This window comes from Astyanax mexicanus, chromosome 14 (assembly GCF_023375975.1).
Source record: "Astyanax mexicanus isolate ESR-SI-001 chromosome 14, AstMex3_surface, whole genome shotgun sequence".
Lineage (NCBI taxonomy): Eukaryota > Metazoa > Chordata > Actinopteri > Characiformes > Acestrorhamphidae > Astyanax > Astyanax mexicanus.
In genome coordinates, this window is record NC_064421.1 from 43243000 (window position 1) to 43257999 (window position 15000).

The 15000-nt window shown below is 37.4% G+C and overlaps 1 protein-coding gene across 2 annotated transcripts in view; it reads left to right on the forward strand.

The window, feature by feature from the left end:
• Positions 1-15000, forward strand: part of slc8a1b (solute carrier family 8 member 1b) — a 177310-nt gene that overhangs the window by 114307 nt on the left and 48003 nt on the right. Inside the window, exon 3 of one of the 2 annotated variants that reach the window (XM_049463790.1) lies at positions 14390-14502. In XM_049463790.1, the coding sequence (XP_049319747.1) occupies positions 14390-14502 (113 nt within the window). Of the gene's footprint in view, positions 1-11391; positions 11499-14389; positions 14503-15000 lie in introns of both variants that reach the window. The other variant, XM_049463791.1, reaches the window with a different exon arrangement.

Consider the following 15000-nt stretch of genomic DNA (forward strand, 5'->3'; position numbering starts at 1 on the left):
TATCCCATCATCGGCTGCCTCACATCGGCCATTTTTTTCTGAGTCAGCAAATAACCCATATTAACTGTAAGATATATATAACTAAACCGCATAGTTATAAACATTCTGAGGTGAGCAGTACGTTGATTGACCAACACACTTTTAAATAGCTGAGCAAAGTATAGTATAGACCGATACGAAATTGAAATATACTCCTCTAGCTTTTTAACACTCCTGCTGCTTTTAGCTTGTTAGCTAACTAGCTCTATTATTCACTGATCTTGTATTTTGGCTAAAAACCATCCGATACCGATACATAGCCGATCGATCTTCCCGTCTCTAATTTTGAGAATGTTCCTTTTAACATTTCCATAATGTTAGTATTCATCTAGCTGGAAATGTTATGTAAGAAAAACATTATTATATTAAAGAATATTATACAATAATATATTCTGAACATTACTGCAACATTATTTCATTGTTTCAAAATGTTTAAAGTTGTAAAGGATGGAAATAAAAAACAATCTTGTTTACTGAACAAACATTAAACAATGGAGTCACTATGGACTCGTTTATTAATTTATAGTAACAGTTAATAATCAGCTAATGAAAATGTATATGGAAAAAAGTATTGGGACGCCTGCTAATTTATTCTTGCTTCTGACATCAAGGGTAGTAAAAATAGTTTTTGTCCTTTACTACATTTGACGTCATTGCTGTGAGGATTTGATTGCATTTAATGACTTGTACTGCGTTAGTGCGTTAGTAAGGTCATAGTATTGTGTGTGTGTTACTACTAAATGTCATCACCCCCAACTCTACAACTAAATTACATGTAGGATATAGCAATGCAACACCATTCCAAAAAAAAAACACAGTCCCAATGCTTTACAGCTCAATGCTCTGGGGCTTTATAACTCTCTATATAGTCCACACCTGACACTAAACATAGTGCCAGTTGTTTAATCTTTTTATTGACTCTGGATTGTTGCACTTAATGTATTAGCAATACTTTGTGTATTTGTGCATGTGTGACTGTGTGATTGCTGCAACCAACAGTAGAACAGCTGAATGCTGAATTTGGACACATAACAAGCAGTTTAAGTGTTTTTTTTTTTGTTTGTTTGTTTTTATCAATACAGACAAGCTTTGGCTTTGGTTGAAATGATTCAAAGTTAAAGATACAAACAATACTGATCTCAAAAACCTTTCTGAGCAACCTCTGCCCTGTTCCACTTCTTTCTTTTTTTTTCTTAATCGGTATGGCAGTGTGTGTGAGTGTGTGTTTGATAGTATATATGTGTGTGTGTGTGTGTGCAGTACAGTGCTCATTAGAAGCTCAGGGAATATGCATAATGCATAATAAGGGCCTGTGAGGCGCAACTGTTCGCTGGTGCTGCAGTGCAGTTTTTTTATACAGCAGCTTCAGCCTCGCATGCCCTCTCCTCCTCCGCACCGTCAGGACTTACTCCCTTCACTATGGGCGGGCGCGCATGTAGGCGTTAGTATAGGTGGAGGCGTGTGTGTAAGTGTGTGTGTGTGTGTGCACGCCTGTGTGATACAGTGCTTTGCAGTACTGTATTTCTGGTCAGGCAGAAAGTGGGGCAGCTTTTGCTTTATGCAACCCCAACCCCCCTCCCCCCACACCCCCAGGTTTTTGAGTGCCTTGTGTCGGTGGGCACTGCAGCTCCTTCAAAAGATTCATTCATTGGATTCTTCTGAATCATTCGCTGAGATGTTTCACACTGCAGTGTTCAATGTGGAACCCAGAAAACCAAATTGGGCTTTGGCTTTGTTTTTAAACCTGCCACCAGAGGTCACCAGAGCAACATTTACCCCCAATTCTCCCCAATTTGAAAGGACAATTACCCCACCCACTCATTAGGACACTCCCCTTTCTAGTAATCTCCTAACACTAGGAGTGTGAAGACCAGCACGAGTCAGATTCTGCCTCTTTTGCAACTGCCTCTGATGCAGCATCACTATCCACTTTCGGAGGAAAGCGCCATGCTCCCAGCTCTGATACATCAGCTAATAGACGCCTGTGCTGACTAACATCTCTTTAGCAATGATGTGAGACAAGAGTGCCATCTATGAGAGAGTGTCATCTATGAGAGAGTGTCATCTATGAGAGACTGCCCTCTATGCCACACTGAGAGAGAGCGCATGCTCAGTTGTTCTCTCTCAGGCTCTGGCTGCTGATGCCAAAGCAGCATGATCTGGGATTCAAAACAGCGATCCTTTTACAGACATCCCAAGTTACAAAAAATAATTTCAGGGAGGTTAACATTAACTCACGTCAACATGCCTTTTGCAATCTTTTAGTCCCCTGTGGGCAACATTGAAATCACTTTTTCAAACTGTACAGCAGTTTGATGACCAGACATGGATATACTTTAGAGTAGTCAGAGGTGAAATTTCAGTTTTTGATGGGATCTATGATGCTCTTTCTCTTGAACGCATCCATCTGTTTCGCGTCCGTCTCTCTCCCTGGGGTGGATTTTTACTTTCCGGACCTGGACTACCCACCTCTGTGTGTTAACGTAGGTTTAAAATAGGATCTCCGGTGGATTTTGCATTTTACAGAGACTCTAAGACTAGGTCAGTGGCTGAACTGCACTTAGCAGGGCATTTCACATGTTGTAAAATAACATATGACATTTGCAAAGACTGTTGTTAGTGTAAAAATGTCTTTATTTTAAAACGTTTGTAACTGTTGTCCGTCTCGTCCATGCTGTTAGCCAATCAGAGGCGATATGTTTGCATGTATGATTTTTTTTTTTTTTATGAGCAAGAGCCGAAATCCTGTCATTTCTTTCCGACCACTCCTCCATGAGACTAAAGCAGCGTTATACCGGATCACCGGAGCACTTTTGTTTTTCACAAAAACAAAAGCTCACATGGCATTCATTCATACTCATCTCATTCATACAAGACCTAGACAACTAGAGATTTTAAAATGAATAAAAATGATGGAATGAGACCTTTAAATATTTTATATAAACCTCTCTGATCAGCAACAATCATACCACACTCAAAATCGCCAGATTTATGCTTTATTTCTGGATTCTGATGGTTAAAGGTGAACGGTACCTGAAGCTGTTGAATTGTATGTAACACACTGCTGCCCCGTGATTGGCTGATTGATTAGATAATTGCATGAAAGGGTGGTGTACAGGGCTTCTTAATGTATTGCTCAGTGAGTGTATAATCTATAATGTTCTGGGGCAATTGAGGTGAGCAGAAAAGATGCAGGTGTGTGCTGGTTTTATTATCAGCTAGTTTTAGAAGTGGCTGAGTGAGCAAAGCAGTGAGGGCAAATCCATAATGAAATCTAGAACACGAAAGAACGAGGAAACTCGCCAAAAAAAAAAACAGGGTTATTGTAGATAGCAGTGTTCTTTAGTTCTTCAGGAACATACATTAACTCTTCTGCTATTTATTCTAATCAGAGAAATCCTTCAGAGAACAGAGAACTACACTGACATGCCTGACAGATCATGTCCCATGACTTTTGCCATGTCCCATGACTTTTGCCATGTCCCATGGAAGCTGAAGAACACTGCATTGACCTGCGGGATGTTGGTGTGAGGCCGCTTATTGGATTTTCTCCTCTTATGAATGACTTTTATTACTACACTTCCTGTCAGACCTTTAATTTATTTTATTCACTCCTGAAATTGAGACTAAAGGCTTTGTTGCCATGTGGGTCAGCCAGACCTCTTTCTGTACCAGTTTTCCCTCCAGTTTCCAAGAGTCCTTTAAAAATGTAGAAAAAAGTACTCCCCACTCTTTGGCTTCATCTGTAATTTCTCTAAAGAAAAGACTTTTTTAAATTACTATAACTTTTAATAGTTACACAGCAACAAAATCTGTTCCAGCACTGCTTTACTGCAGACAAAGGCTTTAAAAATTGATTCTAAAAATTGATCTACTTACCAGCTGTAAGCTGTTAACCAAAGAATTGTTTGCTAAAACAAGCATTTTTTTCTACAATATTGTTTTCAAAATACATTTTTTAAATAATACTTATATTACTTTTTTTTCAGTTTTTAGTTTATTTAAACACAGCTTGCATGTGTCATTAAATCATTTTAAACATTTCGTTTCTAACCACCTTAAAACAGAGTTTTTCTTTTTACCTTTTTTTGTCTTTTTTGTCTAATTTTCTATTTTACCTTTTAGCCTTTTTGTTTATTTAGTTTATTTTATTCATTTTATCCTTTTATTTATTTTATTCTCTGTTTTATCTCTCTCTCTCTCTCTCTCTCTATATATATATATATATATATATATATATATATATATTATTTTGTCCTTTTATTTATTCTGTCTAATCTCTTTATTTTATTACATTACATTTTAGCCTGACCCTTATCCTTTTATAAGCCTGCCCACAATTTATTTATTAGAATTATTTTATTTCTCCTTAATTGAATCTTTTCTTTATTTCTTTTTTCTTTTATGTTTTTCTAATGCTCTTACCATTTTTTTTTTGTTGTTGTTTTGTTTATTAAGTTCCTTATTTTAGCTCACCTGATTAAAAAAATGATTTAAATCAAAATAGTATTTTTTCCATAACCTTTTAAGAAGTTGTAAATGCTCGGCTGCACTGAAAATTTAGGGTTATCCTCCATTTCTTACTGAGTGAAAATTAAGGTTGCTTGATTTGAGACCCTGAAAAATTTTGTACACTGGATTTTGTACCATTTCCAGTTATTGACTGGACCTGAAGAGTTACATGTCAAAAATAAAGGCAACAATATATAAATATAGTTTGATAGGTGGTGTATACGTCCAAACGAAAATAGCTTTTGTGACGGACCTAAGCATACTGTTATACCCGTATGCTAAACTAAACCTTTAAATTCTGTCTGAATAAATGGCCAGGCTGTTGTTTTCAGCAGGGAGCACACTGTGGTGATGATGGATAAGAAAACAAAGACAGAAATAGACAGAAGGCGAACCAGGACAGAGAGTTATAATCTTACCAACATATTAGATATTTAAATTAGATTTAAGATTATTAAACCCGGCGGGGTATCAGATTTCCACACAGTCAACAAACGCTGGTCACTTATGAAAGGTCCTGATATTTGTCCACATGATATTGAATGAGACCACTGAGCTCCATTCTCACATATAATGAATCCAGACACACACACAAACACACACACATACACACACACACACACACGGTCTAGTCTTGGTGGGGTATTTCGTTTGCCTTCTAACACAAAATGTACTTTCATTCTGTTCCCATAGAGGTAAATACAGGAGCAGCATATCTCCCATTAGCATCTGCATCAGCTGCTCCACACATTACTGTCACATGACATTTTATGCAAATAAATGGTAAAAACAAGGGGATTGTGGGTGGGAGAATAGGTGAGAAAGGGTGTGCTACCATGCTAGCAGGCTAATGAAGTTATTTTTTAAAATTAATTTAGAAAAACATGCCAAAAGGCTAATAACTTATAAATAAAAGTCACAATATTTGTACAATATATGACTCAATTACCAACAACCAGAGGTAGAAAAAGTACTGAAAAATTGTAATTAAGTAAAAGTACCTTTACTTTGCTAAAATTCTACTCAAGTAAAAGTAAAAGTACCCAAAAACCTAAAAATCTACTCTACGAGTAAAAGTAAAAAAGTAATCAATTTAAAATGTACTTTGAGTTAAAGTTACATAGTTACTTTTAATTATTTGATGTAAAAAAGTACAACAAATCATAAATTAAAGAGTTTTTAATGAACTATTATTGAACATAATAATTTGGATCTTTCAGACAGTACTCAGTACTATGTCACTTCAGAAAGTGGCATAGGTTATAGATTTCTATAATCCATTTTTTTTCTTTACTATTAAAAGGTTATGGTCATATATGTGACTATAAACCATATTTTTATAGTTTTACAGTTCATTATTATTTTTTAACTTGCCATTGCTCTGCTTTAACTTACTTTAAAACATTTTGCATTGCGTTATTCCACGCACAAGCATTCGTGCCATTTATTATTATTATTTTTTTTAGACAATTGTTTTTTTTCCCAGCATTTTTTTTTTACTCAGTAATGGGGAATTTTCCAATGTAGTGAAGTAAATTACTTGTGTCAAAATGTACTTGAGTAAAAGTAAAATTACCTATTTTAAAAACTACTTTAAAAATGACAAATTACTCATAAAATCTACTCAATTACAGTAGTGTAAGTAAATGTAATTCATTACTTTCCACCTCTGCCAATAACACAACATGCTTCCTTAGAGTCTGCCCCAAATTCTTTCAAATTTCTGCTAAAGCAGCACCTCCTCTTTACAAAGTGCCACCTACTTAACATGCTTCTTTACAAAGTGCTGCTAACATATTAGCAGTTTTTTGTGAAGTAGTGCTAACTGTGTGGCTTTTTATTTCAAAGTGCCACTATCATAACACCACTTCTATGCAAAGTGCTGCTTAGATATTATCATAACATTTTTATAAAGTGTTGATAATGTAATGGTGCGTTTTCAAAAGGCTGCTAAGGTAATGCTGCATATTTACAAAGTGCCAAAAAATTAGCGCCTCCTTTTTACAAAGTGACGATTATGTAGCACCGCTTCTCTACAACGTCCCACTAACATAATGCCACTTATTTACTAAGTACCGCTATAGTAAAACCATTTCCTTACAGAGTGCCACTACAGTGCAACCATTATCTTTTATGAACATTCTTTCTTTACAACATGTAGCTACTATAATGTTGCCTCTTCACAAAGTGCCACTACAGTAAAAGCATTTTTTTTACAAAGTGCCACTAACTTAAGAGGGCTTTTTACAAAGTGCCACTACAGTAAAAGCATTCTTTTTTACAAAGAACCACTAACTTAATAGGGCTTCTTACAAAGTGCCGCTACAGTAAAAACAATATTTTTTACAAAGTGCCACTAACTTAAGAGGGCTTTTTACAAAGTACCACTACAGTAAAAGCATTCTTTTTTACAAAGAACCACTAACTTAATAGGGCTTCTTACAAAGTGCTGCTACGGTAAAAACAATATTTTTTACAAAGTGCCACTAACTTAATAGGGCTTTTTACAAAGTGCCACTACAGTAAAAGCATTTTTTATGAAGTGCCACTAACTTAGGAGGGCGTTTTACAAAGTGCCACTACAGTAAAAGCATTTTTTTTTACGAAGTGCCACTAACTTAAGAGGGCTTTTTACAAAGTGCCACTACAGTAAAAGCATTTTTTTTTACGAAGTGCCACTAACTTAAGAGGGCTTTTTACAAAGTGCCACTACAGTAAAAGCATTTTTTTTACGAAGTGCCACTAACTTAAGAGGGCTTTTTACAAAGTGCCACTAACGGAAAACCGCCATATAAAGTGCTGCTATAATAAAACTCCTTTACAGTGAGTGTCACAACCATAAATGTGTGTGCTTGATTTTTTTTACAAAGTGCCATTAATGGGACACCTCTTCTTTACAAAGTGTTTTTAAATGCAAAACCATTTTTTATAAAGTGCCACAAATCTGTTCCGTTGAAGGAAAACTTCAAAACTTTTTGCCCGAATCTTCTGAATCAGTTTAATCATTCCATTAAAAAAAAAAAGAGTCGGTTTAGAGAACGGATATGAATCATGCGCAGCATGACAAGAAAAATCTGCACATGCTCTCTCTCTCTCTCACACAGAAGTGCTGGTATAAACACTCCACCGTCCAAAAGTAGACACATAACTTATGAATGAATGAGTGTGTTTGTCTGACCCAGCCTTCACTTGACCCACATTTACAGACCAACGGTCAAGATGGCTCAGATGGAACACGCAACAGCGCCATATATGTGCACGCGTCCAGCGCGTCCAGCCCTGTGTGGGAGCGCGTCTGGAAACAGTCTGCTTTTAGCGTCGCTTTTATTAACCCTTGTGTGGTGTTCATATTTTTGTTACTCGTTTACTTTGTTACTTGTATTTAATTCAGCAAAATTAAGCAATTCTACATTAAAATGCTTTACACATGCTTGCTTCACCTAAACTGCAAGCAATATAAACAGCTTACATGGTTAATATTTGCCCTTTACCTTTCTTATGTTACATTTCTTTTAAAAAGTGCTACTCTTTTTGTATTAGTTTTTTAATAAAATGTAAAAGAAAATGAATTAAACTCAAGATATGAGTAGAACATTAGTTTAGTTTCAAATTTACAAATGAAGCAATGTTTATTAGCCCTTGGCCAAACATACTGTATGTAATATAAATGTGTGTGTGTGGGGGGGGTGTACAGTGTGTGTTTATGGAAAATGTGTTTTGATTTATGTTTCTCACAAAAAATGAGCCAATGCCAATGAGTTTGAGTTAGAAAAAATATTTTTTTAGTATCATTTGATGAAAAATGAAAACGGGTCCCACAGACCCAAACACCACACAAGGGTTAAAGTGCAATTCACCGAGGAACATACACTATATGGACAAGTGTATTTGGATGCATGGTTATTTGATGTTTCTTCTGAAATCAAAGCTTTATTTGTCCTGCTTCTATTGGAGGAACTCTTATGTCTCTATTCATCCAGAAAAGCCTTTTTGATTGATTCAGTACCAATTGTTTTTATTACCAACTTCCCAGCTCATCCTTTACTCTATCCTGGCTCTGACTCCATTACTGGCCCTGATGGGGCCCATTATGCAGCTCTGGATTAAAAAAAAATTAAGAGACCACTTCAGTTTCTGAATCAGTTTCTCTGATTTTGCTATTTATAGATATATGTTTGAATAAAATGAACATTTTTGTTTTATTCCTTAAACTGCAGACAACATTTCTACCAAATTCCAAACACAAATATCATCATTTAGAGCATTTATTTGCAGACAATTAGAAATGGCTGAAATACCAAAAAAGATGCAGAGCTTTCAGACCTCAAATAATGCAAAAAAAAAAAAAACAAGTTCATATTCATAAAGTTTTAAAAGTTCAGAAATCAATCAATATTGAGTGGAATAACCCTGGTTTGTTTTTAATCACAGTTTTTTTCATGCATCTCGGCATCATGTTCTCCTCCACAAGTCTTACACACTGCTTTTGGATAACTTTATGCTGCTTTACTCCTGGTGCAAAAATTCAAGCAGTTCAGTTTGGTGGTTTGATGGCTTGTGATCATCCATCTTCCTCTTGATTATATTCCAGAGGTTTTCAATTTGGTAAAATCAAAGAAACTCATATTTTTTAAGTGGTCTCTTATTTTTCAGTATAGAAAGGCCTGTAGTTTGGGTTTGAGTGTGTTGAGCTGTGTAGTTTGGCAGTGTGTAATTTTACAGTGGCTGCAGAGTACTTACTGAACGGGTGAATGTAAACCAAGGCTGCGGATGACTCAGCCACGTCCATCACCCGAGCTTTTTTTCACCACAGCAACATCTGGAGAATAGGAATCTTGTTTGACATTTGCTTGACATTTTCCAAAATGAAGTGCTTTCACTGCTTTTCACACTTCAGGCTCACAGAGTCTTGTGTCCGTGTTCCGCATGCTAACGCGGTGAACAAATGATAACAGCTGGTGCGAGAATGTGCAGTTCCAGGAAGCAAAATCACTCTGGCCACTTTGGTCTGGAAGAAATGTTTGGCTCAACGTTTGCGCCAAAACCCCGGTTGCTGAGTATAATATGGGAATTGTCCAGAGCCACTTATACAAACTCACTGGTTGCGGAGTACGACATGGCAGTTAACCCAAACTACTTGTACCAACTCGGCAGATGCTAAGTATAAATAAACAATCTTCCCAAGCCACATATGCTAACACCACGGTTGTCTACTACAATACGGCAATTGGTCCAAACCCCTTATGCCACACCCCGGCTGCTGGATATAAAATGGGAATCGGCCCTAGCTGCTTTTACCATCTCTCAGGTTGCCAAGTATAATACGACAATTGGCTTGGGCTGCTTACGCCAACACCCGGGTTGCCAAGTGTAATACATCAATTGGCCCAAGCCACTTATGCCATCACCCTGGTTGCCAAGTATATTATAAGAATTGGCCTTTACCACTTTTACAGACTGTTCCGTTGACAAGTACAAAATGGAAATTGGCAAACATCACTTATGCCAACGCCCCAGTTGCTGAATATAATATGGCAAATGGCCTGAGCTGTTTATGCCAACACCCTGGTTGCCAAGTATATTATAGGAAACTGGCAAACATCACTTATGCCGAAGCCCCAGTTGCTGAGTATATTATAGGAATCACTCTGCACCACTTTTACAGACTTTTCTGTTGAGAAGTATAATATGGAAATTGGCAAATATCAGTTATGCCAACACCCCAGTTGCTAAATATAATACAATGAGAAATGGCCTGAGCTGTTTATGCCAACACCCTGGTTGCCAAATATATTATAGGAATCGCTCTGCACCACTTCTGCACACTTTTTTGTTGACAAGTACAATATGGAGATTGGCAAATATCAGTTGTGCCAAAGCCCCAGTTGCTGAGTATAATATGGAAAATGGCCTGAGATGTTTATGCCAACACCCTGGTTGCCAAGTATATTATAGGAAACTGGCAAACATCACTTATGCCAACGCCTCAGTTGTTAAATATATTATAGGAATCGCTCTGCACCAGTTTTTCAGATAGTTTCGTTGACAAGTATAATATGGAAATTGGCAAATATCAGTTATACCAACACCCCAGTTGCTGAGTATAATATGGAAAATGGCCTGAGACGAGTATGCTAACACCCTGGTTGCCAAGTATATTATAGGAATCACCCTGCACCAATTCTGCACACTCTTCTGTTGACAAGTATAATATGGAAACTGGCAAACGTCACTTATACCAACGCCCCAGTTGCTGAGTATAATATGGAAAATGGCCTGAGACGGTTATGCTAACACCCTGGTTGCCAAGTACATTATAAGAATGGGCCTTTACCACTTTTACACACTCTTCTGTGTACAAGTATAATATGGAAACTGGCAAACGTCACTTATGCCAACGCCCCAGTTGCTGAGTATAATATGGAAAATGGGCTGAGCCGTTTATGTCAACACTTTGCTGAGAATGACCCACCTAATTATAATAATAATAGCTGCTCTGTGGTCCATAACAAACATAATGTTAGTCTGTACAATATCTCAACACAGTATGTATTAAATAGATATTGATTTCTATTATGTGGTAACAACTAGGTTATTGTTATTGTTGGTGTGTGTGTGTGTGTGTGTGTGTCTAAAGTCACGTTTGCAGAAGCTTTTTATGTCTTTTCTCTCCTCCCTTCCTTCCGTTTTCTTCTCCAGTACTCCTCTGCTTGTGCATGACTGCATGCCTTTTTGATCTCTTTCTTTTTTCTGGCCGATCTGTTGTTTCCTCACTCTTTTCCTCTTCTCTCTTTTTTCTCTCTCTCTGTTTCTGTTCTCTCCTTTCCTCTGTTTCTCCAGCAAAACGATAAAAGTCAGGATAATCGATGACGAGGAGTACGAGAAAAACAAGAGTTTCTTCCTGGAGATCGGCGAGCCGCAGCTCGTAGAGACCAATGAGAAGAAAGGTGGGAGGGGGCGTGGCTTATGCCGGCCTCCGCACCAGCAGGGGGAGGCAGAGAGGGGAGAGGGAGCACACGAACACACACACACATACGCAGAAACACATAAACACAAACACACACACACATACGTACATTAATAAAAAATATATATTATTGATTTTTACATTATCATTTCCTGACCTCTCTTTATCCTATAACATTAAAGAGGAAATGTGTTACTGTGCCTTTAAGACTAATACATGCTTACATTACCCATGTTCTGATTGGCTTCCCTGTCCTATATTAGCATCAATAAGCTTGACATATTATCTTAGTCACTGCAAAACATCTGGAGATGGTACTGCATAGATTTATTTTAATGCAATACATCAGGGAATACGACAGTATGTAGCTTACGACAGGCAAACATCTGGAAATGTGGCAGTATGTAGCCTCCAGCAGAAAAAAAACATCTGGAATTATGCTAATATGTAGCTTCACACATGGCAAACATCTGAACATGTGGCAACATTCACTTTTCAACTCTACTTTTTGAACATTTGGCAATGTGTAACTTTAGACAGGGCAAACATCTGGAAATATGGCAATATGTAGCATCCAATATTGCAAAACATCTGGAAATATATTAGAATATGGCTTCAAACATTAGAGAACATATGAAAATATGGCAATGTGTAGGTTACAACATGGTTAAAAGTCTGGAAAAGTGGTAATAGTTTTCGACACAGCGAAACATCTGGATATATGGCAACATGTAGCCTCCAACACTGCAAAACATCTGGAAATACATTGGAATATAGCTGAGAACATATGCAAATATGGTTAGAGCAGGGTAAAACATCTGGAAAAGTGGTTATAGTTTTCGACACTGGGAAACATCTGGATATGTGGCAACATGTTGCTTCTGTCAGGGCAAACATGTGTAAATATGGCAACATGTAGCTTCCAACACCTCTAAACATCTGGAAATATATCGGAATATAGATTCAAACATTTGAGAACATATGAAAATATAGCAATATGTAGGTTACAACATTGTTAAAGGTCTGGATACATCTGGATATATGGCAACATGTTGCTTCTGGCAGGGCAAACATCTGGAAATGTAGCAGTGCATATGTACTGACACTGCACAACAGGTGAAGAGGTGACAAAGTGTAGCGTACGTAGCAAAACATCTGCAAATACATCAATACAGAGATTATAGCAGGGCAAACATCTGGAAATGTGGTAAAGTATAGGTACTGACACTGAGCAACATCTGAAAATGTGACAAAGTGTAGTTTACATATCAAAACATCTGCAAATACAGCAATACAAAGATTCTGACAGGGCAAACATCTGGAAATGTAGCAGTGCATAGGTACTGACACTGCTGAACATCTGGAAATGTGACATAATTTAGCAAAACATCTGTAAATACATCAACACAAAAATTCTAGCAGGGAAAACATCTGGAAATGTGGCAAAGTATAGTTTACACATCAAAACATCTGCAAATACATCAATACAAAGCTTCTGACAGGGCAAACATCTGGTAATGTAGCAGTGCATAGGTACTGACACTGCAGAACATCTGGAAATGTGACATAATTCAGCAAAACATCTGTAAATACATCAACACAAAGATTATAGCAGGGCAAACATCTGGAAATGAGGCAAAGTATAGGAACTGACACTGAGCAACATCTGAAAATGTGACAATATGTAGTTTACATAGCAAAACATCTGCAAATACATCAATACAGAGATTATAGCAGGGCAAACATCTGGAAATGTGGCAAAGTATAGGTACTGACACTGAGCAACATCTGAAAATGTGACAAAGTGTAGTTTACATATCAAAACATCTGCAAATACATCAATACAAAGCTTCTGACAGGACAAACATCTGGAAATGTTGCAAAGTATAGGTACTGACACTGCAAAACATCTGAAAATGTGACATAATTTAGCAAAACATCTGCAAATACATCAATACAAAGATTCCAACAGGGCAAACATCTGGAAAAGTGATAACAATTAATTTACAACATTGCAGAACGTGCATAGGTACTGACACTGCAAAACATCTGAAACTGTTGCATAATTTAGCAAAACATCTGCAAATACAGCAATACAAAGCTTCTGACAGGGCAAACATCTGGAAATGTAGAAAGTACAGGTACTGACACTGAAAATGTGACATAATTTAGAAAAACATCTGCAAATACATCAATACAAAGTTTTTGACAGGGCAAACATCTGGAAATGTGGCAGTGCATAGGTACTGACACTGCACAACATCTGAAACTGTTGCATAATTTAGCAAAACATCTGGAAATGCAGTAATACAAAGCTTCTGACAGGACAAACATCTGGAAATGTGGAAAGTATAGGAACTGACACTGAGCAACATCTGAAAATGTGACAATATGTAGCTTACATTGCAAAACATCTGCAAATACATCAATACAAAGCTTCTAAGAGGGCAAACATCTGGAAAAGTGATAATAATTCATTTACAACATTGCAGAACGTGAAAATATGGCAATATTAAGGTTTCTGGCATTGCAAGATATCTGTCGGGATTAATCTGTAGATTCCAACACTGCAACAACTTTTACTAACCAAATATACGTTTTCTTTTATTGTTCTTTCATTTTTTATTAAACACACACACACACACACTCACACAGTGCAGTACTCCCCATCATCCCTTCCTGAACTCTCTCGGACTCGGAATTTCATCAGCTGCCATCCTCCTCTGAACCGGCCCCAGTGTGTGTGTGTGTGTGTGTGTGTGTGTGTGAGTGAGAGAGAGAGTGTGTGTATCAGAGAAAGGGAGTCAGGGAGTGTGTATGGCTGTCTTGCATGATTCCAACCCCCCTTTGCCTGTTGTCTTGTCTCTGCAGGAAGACGCTATCTATCAGGCTCCTCGATCGAGAGGAGTACAATAAGCAGTGCAGCTTTTATGTAGTGCTCCAGACCCCGCAGTGGAGGAGGAGAGGACGCACAGAACACAGAGGTTTCTCTCTCTCTCTCTCTCCCTCCCTCCCTCTCACTTGATGTCGCTCTCTTTCTCTTTCCCTCTCTCTCTCTCTCTCTCTCTCTCTCTCTCTCTACCGCTGTTCCTCAGTGCTCTTTAGTTGTGGCTTTCTCTCTCCTACCATCTGCTTGGTTTCCTACTGATCCAACAAAAGCTGGGGTCTCCTGGGTGCTTCTTTCCTAATTCTTACAAATACACACACACACACACACACACATACACACAACGCTAGTATAACTAGTAGGGATGCACCAAATATTTGAACTGAAAATATTAATCCGAAAATGTATAAGTGAAAAAACAAAATAATTTATACTGAACAATAACTCATTTATTTGTCAAGACATGTGCTCGCAGGCTAAATTTGCACTCCTGAGCTAGCTAATATGTAACTAAAACAGCAATGCTGATGTAAATATTTGGTTAAAACAGCACTACTGAAGTAAATTCAAGATTAAAACAACACTGCTATAATAA